General features: G+C 35.3%; 1 protein-coding gene across 50 annotated transcripts in view; it reads left to right on the top strand.

Annotated features, from left to right (window-relative positions):
- LOC106055044 (mucin-4-like) overlaps positions 1-12,782 on the top strand; it is a 104,219-nt gene that overhangs the window by 52,894 nt on the left and 38,543 nt on the right. For all 50 annotated transcript variants that reach the window (XM_056004795.1, XM_056004824.1, XM_056004816.1 and 47 more), the window contains 8 exons: positions 614-823; positions 1,040-1,213; positions 1,702-1,915; positions 8,384-8,661; positions 8,761-9,052; positions 9,829-10,065; positions 10,181-10,327; positions 10,856-11,053. In XM_056004795.1, coding sequence (XP_055860770.1) covers positions 614-823; positions 1,040-1,213; positions 1,702-1,915; positions 8,384-8,661; positions 8,761-9,052; positions 9,829-10,065; positions 10,181-10,327; positions 10,856-11,053 — 1,750 coding nt within the window. The remainder of the gene's footprint in view (positions 1-613; positions 824-1,039; positions 1,214-1,701; positions 1,916-8,383; positions 8,662-8,760; positions 9,053-9,828; positions 10,066-10,180; positions 10,328-10,855; positions 11,054-12,782) is intronic.

The raw sequence follows: 12,782 nt of genomic DNA, 5'->3' as shown, positions 1-12,782 counted from the left end.
AAACCTCTAAATCTGTTAGTTCCTCTTCTCTGTACTCATATGTAAACCTTGAAATAAGTGCTTCATACATATTGTACACAATGAAATTGTTTAAACTATTCATTAGATTATTGATGTAACAATTATAAAATATATAGATGTAATAATCTATACATCTTAGTTTTATGTGATTCTCCACTGGCAGAAGTAAATCAACTTTAGTATAGCTTTTTTTTAAAAAGATATTTATTGGAGTTAGCCTCTTTCATTTATCTTATAGGTCACAGACGTTACTTCAAAATGAATATAACATAATTTCGTGTCAATCTAGTCATGCATGTTACTTGTGGTTGTAATCTCTTGAACTGTCTAATGTGTTCCAGTCTAAGATATGATGACACATTCAACATAAAGTTCATAAAGACTTGATTAGAAGTATCTCTTTAATGACAACAATAATACTCTAATTGATTAGAATTATCCTATGTAAAAAACAAAATGCAATAATAATATTATATTTGATAAGAATTATCTAGTGCTAGAAAAGAATCTCCTTAGAATTATGTAATACAATTTGAAAACAATAATTAGAACAAATATAACAATTATGTATTAAATTTTGTTGTTGTTGCAGGTTCAAAGTAATGGTATGATTAGATTTGGACTTGGTTACGACTTGTGGTGGCCATATTTGTACTATAGTGAAGATTATCAGGAAGGTATTCTAGCTCCATACTGGTCCTACTTAAACTACTATACAAACAAAGGAATTACTTATTATCAGCTCTACGAGACAGCAGTGGTTGGAGATACTCACAAAGTGATTACAACCGCAACCAGCGATGTAAGACATTTATAGCTCATTGTATTCTACATTAAAATGTGTGCTTATTTCTATGTTGTTGCTGATTCAAGCTTAGTTTAAATATATTTGCCAATATTAGTCTAATGATGTCTTCATGATCATTTGGTGTTTATTCTTGAACCTTGCAAATAAATCATGAATGTGAAGAGCAGTTAAAAGATAACATTGAAGCTTGTTTATGTTTTTTTTACTTAGATCCAAGACTTTTTCAAGCTGTCATCATTCAAAGTAACTTATGTCTTGGTAGCTACTTGGGTGAATGCTGAGCCTTATAGATGGTACAGCTGGGTATGTGACTACTACCAATGGTACTATCAAGAATGGTGGTTTATTCAGTGGTACCTACCATACTACAATGATTACTGTAAGGTTAGTTATAACTATATGATATGAAAACACATGTACTAATTCCAATTTTTTCTGTTTAAAGAACTTAATAAGGTCAAAAATGCAGATTTGGTAGGCAACAAGACCAGAGTGTCAGGCAGTTATTTCTTGAATTTTTTTCAATTTTAAAAGCTTCAGTTTATTTTTGTTGTTGTTTTTAAACTAATCATGAATATGAATTGTAATCTAGAAATATATTTTAATACCGTTACTAGAATTTGCTTTCTCTATTTAAACCATATATAGTGTTTCTCAAATTTTGCTGGTGGTGCCCTCATAAACGAGAAGAATTTTTTGTGTGTCTCTTAGGAAGAGGAGTAGGCTCTCATAGTGGGGTTGCAGGAGGGCTTCTAGAATGTAATGAAAAAGAAACCTAAAGAAATAATTTTAAGACCTTTTTTTCATTGATATATCGCATTCATAAATGATTTTAAAATTATTATTACTATTTGTTCTTGTTTAATTATTAGCTTCGCAATGAATCTGCAACATTCCAAGCTGTATATGTCACTGATGGAGAAACAAGTTATACTATAGTTACATACTTGAAAGGGAAGATGAATTGGCAATATGATCCATGGATGCCCATAGTTGTGGGTTATGCAAATTCTGAAAAGATTAGAGACTTTGGCGTCACTTACACTGATCTCACCACCAAAATGGATACATTGACTTGGAACACAGGTATATTCCTGTAGTTGCATAAGAAAGTTAAAATTTGTTATATTTGTATTTTTTTAAATTAACAAAACATAGAAAGGGGTCAAGTTGTTCAATGCAATGTATAGTTACTAAAATTAAAGTTTAATTCACATATTACAAGACAATTTATTCTGCACAATTATTGGCTTACATTTTAGAGGGCTTTTTAATTATCATCTTGCAAAATTTGATTAGAATATTCTTACATTTATTTTCCTACAGTTAAACAGTGCAATATTTTTTAGGAGGTATCAGTATGTGTTTTAGAGACTCAAACTCTCTTTTTTTGCCATTTACTTATAAATATCCTTAGTGTTTTTTTGTTTTTTTTAAACAGCATTCTAAACTATCTCCATATTGTATGGTTATTTTTTTACCACTTTACTCATGCTCACAGTCATGTACATTAGTAACTGATGGGGATTTTGTTAATGGGGGCATGGTGGCTGAGTTATAAAGTGCTTCTGAATTGATGGTCTGGGGTTTAAATCCCAGTAAAGGCAGGAATTGGGTAGTTGTTTTTTCTTTTAATGGTACCTGACAATATAGTTGAGGAAAAGTAAAGGTGGTTAATCATTGTGCTGGCCACATGACACCCTCATTAACCCTGAGCCACAGAAACAGATGACCTTTATATAATCTGCCTCTTGGATTGCAAAGTCTGAAAGGGTTACTGTTATGAACATAAAGATAATAGAGTCAAAAACCATGTCTGCATAGTATGGCTTTATTACACTGAATGACTACACAACACACATTTCGTGAACACATTCTCACGGACGAGTTACAAGCACATGTAAACAAATGAACGATAACCGAGACAGAATATAATTTTCATAACATTCACTCCCGATTCAAATTATGCTAACTAGTATTATAAACAATGAAAGAATTAAGTAATTGCAGAGTAATAATAGAGATTAAAGTAAACAAACAATGTAGAATAGCATGACATTAATAATAATAATAATCTTTATTATCCGTAAGGAAATTTGTCTTACAATTTGTGCATTACACCAAACAAAAAACATTATAACTATAAGAAACTATAAGAAACCAAAATGTACATTCACACCAGACTCACTCATAATTTACATGTGACAAAGTTTATACCAGATTGTTCTTATTTAATGATTTGATTGCCAGGGGAACAAAAGAGTGTTTGTGTCTGTTTGTCTTTGCTATCGGTGTCTTGTATCTCTTTTGTGATGGTAAGTAAGATCAAATATCACATTAAAGTGAAGTCAACAAAGTCAAATGTAAGTAGTAAAATAAACAAATGTCATTTTGGAGACAAAACTGAACGTCAAAATAAGAGTTCTAGTAAACTGATGAGCTTTTACACTTTGTAGTTGGGCCTAGTTCTCCTTACTCTAAGATTGTATGTATGTGTAGTTTCATCTGCTTGAGTTTCGAACGGTCTGGCTATGTCTTCGGTGGTGCTGGTCAACAGTATCAATAGTCTATACGGCGGCTTTTTCAAGCTCATTTTTCAAACTTTCAAATGTTCTTTTGACTTCTTCAGGGACAGGAAATTGTTGATTTCCTGTTAACAGGCTAGTTTTTGTTGAAAAGTTAGGTATCTACTGTGAGTAGTAAGCCAGAAGACCCACTACTCGTTTCTGTTCACGCATGTTCACTGGTACAGGTAATTCCCTTAGAGCGCGAAATCTCTCAGGGTCTGGCTTAAGTTGTCCTTTGGAAATCTCATATCCTAACAGTCTCACTTTAGCAGTGCTAATTTCACTTTTTGTTTCATTAAAAGTGATTCCATACTTTTGAGCACTATCAAGAAATCGCTGTAGGTTTCGGTCGTGTGATTCAGAGTCCATACCACAGATGGTCACATTGTTCATATAAGCAAAAGTGTCAATGAGTCGTTCGTCTTCGATGATTTTGTCAATCGAACGCTGAAATCAGGCGACTCCATTCGTAACGCCAAACGGAATCCTACGGAATTGTTACAGTTTCCCACATGCTTCGAAGGCTGTGAACGGCCTTTCCTCTTCTTTTATAGGAATCTGATGGTCTAAAGTGCTATATACAGAGTATTGGGAAATCTTTTCCGCTAGTTCGTCAATTCTGGGCATAGGGTAGGCGTCTAGTAGAGTGAACCAGTTTATGGTTTGGCTGTAGTCTATTATAACCATTCTTTTCTTATGTCTGTCATTTGTTGTGACTAGGACTTGTGCACGCCAGGGAGATTTAGATGGTTCAATAATTTCATCCTTTATTAGTTGTTGAATTTCCTTCTCTATAAACTTTCTATCTGGAATTAAGTATCTGCTAGACCTTATAGCCACTGGGGTGCAGTTTGGTGACATTACTAAATAGGCAAGGAGCCTCTACCCTCGCTGGCTGGAGAGTACTCACGCACAATGATGGTTTCTGACCATCGAAAGGAATAAACAAGTTTTGGTGCAATCTTATAAAGTCAAGTCCAAGAATTACGTCAGAGCATAAATTGTCTAGTAGAGAAAGTCTAACTCCCTCGTATCTTTCATTTTATAGACGTATGTTAGCGTAGATATGTCCTTGAGTGATTTGAGATAGATGGGTGGAAGCCATAAAGATTCTGTTGCCTGAGGAGCCTGTCTGCCATTTGTGCTTCTTAGCAATGTGCGTCGAAATATAGCTTTCACAGCTCCCACTGTCTACTAGGGCTTTCAATTGCACATTGTTGATGCAAATGGGTATTGTAGATTTGTTTAAACTCAAAGGCTGCACAGTAGCGATAGCCAAAATTGTTGAAGATTTCGATTTGCATACTCTTTGAAAGTGACCCATTTTGAAGCACTGATTGCATGTCACTTCCCTTGCAGGGCATTGAGAGCGGGAATGCTTAACCCTGCTGCAAAAGTAACACTTGCTAGCTAATGCATTTATTTGTTGTGTGTGTGAATTGCTTGCACTTTGAGGAATCGTTACATTTGGCAAGGGTGAGGCCGAAGAATTAGTGAGAGTAGTTACCGCGCAATTAGTTTCCGGCTGTGATGACTCATACTGTAATGAATGCTGATAAGCATGTTCTAGTAAGCGAGCCTCCTTGAAGGCGTCCTTTAAACTTAAAACAGTCTTTTCAAGTAGACGTTTTCGAATGCTGTTGGAAACTAGTCCATTGATAAACGAATCTCTAATAGCCCCTCTTTTTCAGCAGTCACCGCTCTGAAGTTGCAATCTTTGGATAGAATTCTTAATTTCTGCATGTAGGCATCTATCGTTTGACCTTGCTCTTGTTTGCAAGTAGCTAACCTGTGCCTAGCAAACACCTCATTCTTTGTTTGAATGTAGATGCCGTTTAGAGTCTGGATTGCTTCATCAAATGTCTTTTTTATCAAGTATCATTTGATATACAGCAGAAGAGATATAGTTTATCAGTAGTTTCTTAGTATCAAGATTATCTACTGATACTACTGATTTAAAATTTTTAAAAGTTTCATACCAGTGCTGCCAATGCTCTGCTGCTTGAGGTGCTGTGGGCTCGATGTCAATCTTCTCTGGACGAAATATCCTATCCATTTTGAAATTCTTACAACTTCACAGTTTTGGATTCAGTGTTTAAATTGTTATGAACATAAAGATAATAGAGTTGAAAACCATGTCTGCATAGTATGGCTTTAATACACTGAATGACTACACAACACACATTTCGTGAACACATTCTTACGGATGAGTTACAAGCACATGTAAACATAAGAACGATAACGGATACAGAATATAATTTTCATAACAGTTACTTTGTTTTTACTTAGGATTTTGACATAGACAGTTAATTGTTAAAGTTAACAATTTCAAAATCTTAGAGGCACATCAATTATCTCATCACTTAAGCTGTATTACATAATGAACCTCTTGGTTAGAGCATTTGTATTTTTAAGACGATGTAGAAGCTTTTTTTCTCTTCTTATTGTAACTTTTAAAATTTAATAAATGACCTATTTTAGTGTCCCCTGAAAGTGGAACAACCACTGTTTGTGTGGTCTGTCATTCCATCCCTCCATCCTGTTTAGATCACAGAAACTAGAAAAGATATTGAAAATCCAATATCATGATATATTATTCTTGTAAAGTTCTGGTGCAACTGCTACTTTTGTGTGTGTTTTTTTTAATTAAATATGCAAGCAGTTTTTTCATATAAATACACCACTTTTTGATGAAAAATTGCAGGAGAGATAAGTTTTCATTATAGGCAGCGATAGGAATCCAAATACGAAATTGATATTTTTCAAAATTACTTTTGTATCAGCAGCATGGAAACCTTCTCCCAAATCTATCAGAAAGGGAGATATTTAATTGTTAAGGTCCAAAATTAGTTGCACAGTAGCTCATGCAGTGGCCCACCTTCTGTGTACACAGGGGACTAAGTTAGTCTCCAAAAAGTCTCAAATAATCTGTTTTTGGTGGTCACTGTAAGTTGAACAGCTGCTATTATTTTTCTCATTTAGATAGAAAAACTAGAAAAGCTATTGAAAAGTTCATTTCTCCTTTCTGATGTAAGTCGGAAATACCATTTTAAATAATAGGTTGTTCAGTTTGTTTTCAAGTAAAAAAACAATGCTAAATAATTTTATTTTATTACTTTAGACCAGTGTTTCCCAAACCTTTGACATATGCATACCACTTCTAGAATTTTTGCCCCCCCCCCCCCCCTCACCCCAAAAAAAATATTTATTTTAATAACAATAAAAATTTATTTACCAGTATTTCTTTTTGTTAGGCATACAAACACAAAATAATAAATACTCTCACAATCTATAAGTATTCAATTAGAGATTTTTTTTTATTTCATGCTTCAGAGACACATCAAATACATTCTTAAAAAAATGAAAATATGTTTTTTACATTGAAAAAGTAGGTGTGTCAACAGAAGTTGTAACACCCCTATCCATTTTGAAAACATTAGTCTTTTAATTGTAAAAATAGTGCCATATTTGATTTTGTACAAACTTACAAATGGATTTAAAACTTATAATATTTTATTATAATTTATAAACTGAATGGGTATTTTTAAAAAATCAGCATATTTAACTATGTGCAGCACGTACCACCCTTCAAACTCTTCCCTTACCCCTGGTGTCCGTGTATCCCACTTTGGAAAACACTGCTTTAGACAATCAAAATAAGCTCATGACTATAATATATTATTCCTAGTCCATGGGTGGATCTGGTGGGGGCCACCTCTGAGTTTGTATGATAACAAAAGTTCTCTTTGCACTCTTTTAAAATGTAAACATAGACATCATTGTCAGGTCTTTGATGAATTATTACTATGAATTAATGTGTTCATGTATTAATAAAGTATATATTGCGAAATGTGTCTAGGTATTACAGTTAATGTAGAAGTAAATATCTTGATTTCTCTTGTGTTATTGATATTAATTACTAACCTGTAATAAATTTAGGCCCGAGCTCAGCCCGACAGTCACACCATACACATTCAGTTATGCATAAAGTAGTAAACAATGTGTATGATGATTTTAAATAAAATTATGAATTTAATACAATGAATTATATACACTGAGTGGGTATGAATGATAATAATGAGGTGAGTTACAATAAGGTATATAAATACTTAATATGAAATAATATGCTCTAGTTCATCCCAAGTAATTGTCTATTTCAATACAAATAATATAATCACTTAACTTCAATATCTCAATAAGTATGCCTAGGTAGTTGTCCAAATAACAACTAGCAATACACGTAGAGCAATCTTCATCAATAGTCCACAGCGCAGGTCACAATACCATCAAAGGCTGGAACTTCATAATCCAACAACAGGTCTGAATACAGTCACCCGAAGTCTGGAACGGTACCCTCCGCCTTACCACCACACATCAGACAGAGAACTCCAAGATGAAAACTTAGTTCAATAGTCCAAGGCTAGAACCAATCTGAAGCCTGAAACTAAAACCTAAAATAAGACCCTGTAGAAGGATAAAAGAACGGAGTCTTCTAATTTTCTAGTCTACCAATAGAATAACAAATACGATCGAATCAAATAGAATACTTATTCAATGGGAAAATTAAACTCACCCTACACAGGGGTCAAGATAATCCAATTCAAGAATAATCTGAATATCAACCACGACACAACAATAAGGTTATCCAGTATTGAAGTACAAGGTGAAAATCAGAGTTCCCTCAAGAAAACGTCTTGTCTCTAGACTACAAGATGGGAAAGAGGTCAACAGACCGTCCGCTACGTCACTAGTAGCGAGTGAGTATTAGTAAAAAAAATTGATGACCAGAAACCAAGGGACACAACCTGCTAAACAAAATACTTGGAGGAAAATAAACACAATGACGTCATCAAACGTGTTGAACTCGGCATTATTTACATTTGATTGTCCTGACTACTGTTTGCAGTTACTTTAGTAACTGCGACAATCATAACTTTCTTAAAGTTATGTATTGTTATATTTTGTTTCTTTTTATTTCTTTTTTCAGGGCGTTACGGAACATGGATTGAACAAGTTGGCAAGATTGAAAATCCTGACAGCAAATGTCTTAAATTTTACCAAGCAAATAAAAAATTGATTACAGACAAAACTCATCAGAGTAGAATTGATCAATTGTACAAATGTCCCTGCAGTCTGGATAGAGTAGGTGCACAATGGTGGGGATATTCTTGGAAGTATTTGGGTTATGGAAATAGCTTTATGTACTGCCTTGCGATTGGTCAGACTGCTAAAAATAGACTTCTTGCCGGTAACCCACTCAATAAGGTAAATATAAAAAAGAAAATGTAAAAATTAATTTTTTAATTAAAAAATGGCATATTTCATTCACTTTTAAATATAAATATATATATATATATATTTCAGCTCTGCTGCTACAGATACACCTATCCTACTTACTGGTGGGATTGGTTGGCTTGGGACTATGCCTGGAGAAGTTCTCCATATGTAGATCACAGAAACCCAGATGGAAGCCATTTGCTGTTGAATGACCCTTGGTGGTGGTGGGGCCAAAATGACTATAGAAAGTCCAGAGAAGAAGATTTTTCCCCCCACAGATGGTGCTGTGTTGATTCAAGTTCTCCATCAAAATTTTGTAAGCTGTTCAATGAAGTTAGACCTGATCTGGGATGTTCCTTGAGAGCTGAGTTTATTTCAGGTATGTATCAATGTATCAACCTCTTTATCTATAACGTGTGTGTTGGCAGTACAGTGAAAAAAGTTCTTTAAAAAGTTGTAAGCCTATGTGAAAAATTATTATTAATAGTAACCAACATGGGAGGGTTTTTTTAGTAAGGGAGATTACTATTTACCATTTTTTTTACATATTAATGCAAATTGTTTTAGATTTTCGGTTAAAAAATTATAAAACAATTAGATCAGTTAGATACTCATTATAAGACATCAGTTAGGCCAGGTTCACATCTAACTTCACATTCACTTTCACCTATCCAATGGTCTGCTGGACCATTGGGGAACCACAAAGGATCTGTCAATCTTCTTTCTCCATTCTTCTGTCATTTGCCTTTGATAGAATTTCATTCTAATATTCTTTCTGAAAATATTGAAACCTGCCTTTTTACCTGCCTGGGTGAATTACTTCTGATAAAATTTAATTAGGATATTCTTCTGAAAATATTGAAAACTGCCTTTTTACCTGCCTGGGTGGACCACTTCAGGGGCCGATTTTGAGTTTGTGTTTCCACACAAACCCTCTTTGTAACCTTGTTTTAATAAGCCTTCCTTACTAAAGTTAAGTCCAAGTCTTCTTATTTTATATATTACTGACGTTACTTAAAAAAAGAAGATAATTACTTCCTATGCATTTCAGATGATTATTAGATGATGTTACCATTGTGACTGCTCTTTCAATTGGATTATTTATTGATATTTGTAGTTTTTATTTAAAAAAAAACATTTGAACTTTATAAACAGGAAGTGCACTTGGAGATCCCCATATAAACACACTAGATGGCAAAGGTTACTCAATGAATGGACTGGGAGAGTTTATACTTCTGCTCATCAAGGAAATAAGCTTTACACTTCAAGCTCGCACCAAACAAGCTCTGTCTGCTGCTGGTAATGCAACCAAAGCCACTGTGTTCTCAGCTTTTGCAGCTCAAGAGGGAGACAATGCCACATTCCAAGTGGAACTTAATGCTGAGGGGGATGGTTAGTTGTTTGTTTTTTAATCAAAACAAGACATTAACATTTATCATTAAAAAAATAATAGTCCCTATTTGTTGAAAAGGAAAGACATTTAATATTACCCTTATAATTTCTCTAGGAATGATAATTACCTCATGTGGAGCAGATCTTACAAAAGACTTTTATGATGATGAACGCTATAATGGGTCCAATCTAGTTACAGAAGTCTCTATCTCTAGAAAAGAAGGTAGCAATAAAACTTCTGTTGTAGCAGGATTTCCTTCTGGTAAGTGTAATTAAAAATAGAATAATTTGTTTTTTTCTGGTCTAAGAATTCATATTTTAATTACATGTAGTAAGAAGTTGAAAAATATGCAGGTGACAAAATGGTTTGCTTTGTCATGTGAAACACTGCACTCATGTTTAATATTCAGAATGTAAGACATTGCCACTGTTATAATTATTATTATTATAATTAGAAGTTGATTTCTGTTTTTTCTAATATTAGGCAAACAATAATAAATGTATACAAACTCTGTTTCTTTATTGTTAGTAATGTTGTTGTCCTGTAAATAAAAGGAAGGTTATTTATAAGAATACTTAACTCTTTATCTCTGTAATTATTTTCCACCATCTGACAGAATTTTTCTTTTTTTCACACTTGTACATTCTACCCTGTTATCATTAAACTTTTATAACATTTCTGTTTGTAATCAGAAAATGTAACTTTTGGTATAGAATTATAGGAGAATGAATGCTCTTTTTATAAAACACAAAATTAAAGTTTATAAAATAAAAAATGTTTTTATTACAGGTGTTTCAATTGAAGTTTATGTTGTACAAAACTACATGGAATTCTCTATCAATGTTCCAACAAGTTATAAAGAAAAAACGTCTGGACTTTTGGGAAATTATAACGGCAACCCTGATGATGATTTTGTTCTTCCAAATGGAACCATTCTCAGCAATTCAAGCACGGAGAGGCAGATTTTTGAGCAGTTTGCTAGGAGATGTAATGTTCTTATAGTTTACTTTAAATAATATACATTTTTACCTCAATATATCTAGAGCTCATGAGATGTATGCTACATCCATGATGAAATGTACAAATGAAAACATATTTCAAATTTCTCTCTCTCATTTCCTTGTCCCAATCGTCCCTCATGCACAACGCGACATTCATAAAGAAAGTGGTTTACTGTTTTATCATCCTCGATGCAATGGCGGCACCATGTGTTGTAGTTCTCCCTAAACCATTCAAAGTACGTGCCTATTGGACAGAGTCTGACTCGGAACTGGGCTAGGATGGCCTGTTCCGTATGGCAGAGCTCCCACCTCCCATAGGGATTGTACACTCATGAGAGTGCATGGTTCATCATGTAAGAAGCTCGTTTGATGACCGACCAGACCACAATAAGCTGGGACCCATTGAATAAACCTATTTACATTGAGCTTCAGAAGGCGCTCCACGACCGTGAGGAATGCTTCTACCCTTCCCGACACCTGCATGCTGCCCTTCAATGGCATCGAGGACAGAGATTGAATTGGTGAAAATGACCACGTCCGATAGGGCCGTGGATCCATTTCCAACTCTTTTCACCACCCAAAGCCAATGCTATGAGCATTGCCTCCAGATCAGCCTCAAGGATGCTTTTCCCATGGCAGGGTCCACTCAGCTCCACACTTTCGGCATTGCAAGAGTCAAACCACCGCCCCAAACCCAGCTCTCACAGTGCCCTCGAGCGTTTGCACAGATACTTCTGTGTAGATAGTAGAACTCCTGCCGGATACGAAGCAATAGTTTCTCTGGCTGCATGTAGTAGTTGTGTAGGATCGCACCACTTTGTCACCACCGGGTCAAGAAGGCACTTCCATACCATCGGCATGCCAAAAGCCTTATCTGTGGTTCACCGGCAGATTCATCTCTCTAACCAGCTTACAAGCCACATGCATGGAGCAGGCCGGTTTTTAAGATGTCTCTGAGCAGGCATCCCTCCCTGTATGTCTCCATGTATGTCTCGTGAGTTAGCGGGACAGCTCGCTCTCTGCGCAATTTCAATGGCAGCACGTTGGCCATAATTTCGCCGGCGGCAATTGGCATTATTCAAAATATTCCACAGATAATTCTGATGGCTTGATTCTGAACAGTGTCTAGCTTAGCTAGAGACGTTTGCGATGCCCAGGCCTGAACAGGTAGACTGTATGTAATCTAAGTGAGATTGAACTGAACTCAGCACACCCGCCATTGCTCCCCATTTCGTTCCAGCTTGCTTCTTTATGATGTTCAGCCTCTTGAAGGCTGTTTCACTTACGTGCTAGATATGGTCGCACAAAGTCAGTTTCTGATCGAGGTACTTGGGCTTTTTGTCCCATTCTAGAATCTTTCCGTCCATCCGTAGCTCAACTGGTTCCTTTACTATATCACAACCTAACTAAACCACGAGTAAACCGAGTTCGAGTGGTTCACCTCGAGGCCCCACAATCTGGCGAGTGCCAATGAGCTGCTGACGGTCTCTCTCCAACCCCCCACAATATGATGTCGTCTGCAAACAGAAGCTTCTGGCATTGCAAGAGGGCCAGTAAGTCATTAATGTACACAAGAAAGAGTGAACAACTGAGTGTGACCCTTGCGCACACCATGCTCTTGTGAAAGTCTTTACCAACTTATGTTAACAATTTTACAATACTTTAGTCTCATTCGTCTCTTAGCTTTAGTAGGTTTATCATCCTATTATCAACTA

The sequence above is a fragment of the Biomphalaria glabrata genome, chromosome 11, assembly GCF_947242115.1.
Source record: "Biomphalaria glabrata chromosome 11, xgBioGlab47.1, whole genome shotgun sequence".
Lineage (NCBI taxonomy): Eukaryota > Metazoa > Mollusca > Gastropoda > Planorbidae > Biomphalaria > Biomphalaria glabrata.
The sequence above is the reverse complement of the archived record's forward strand: the minus strand, read 5'-3'. Positions and strand labels throughout refer to the sequence as shown.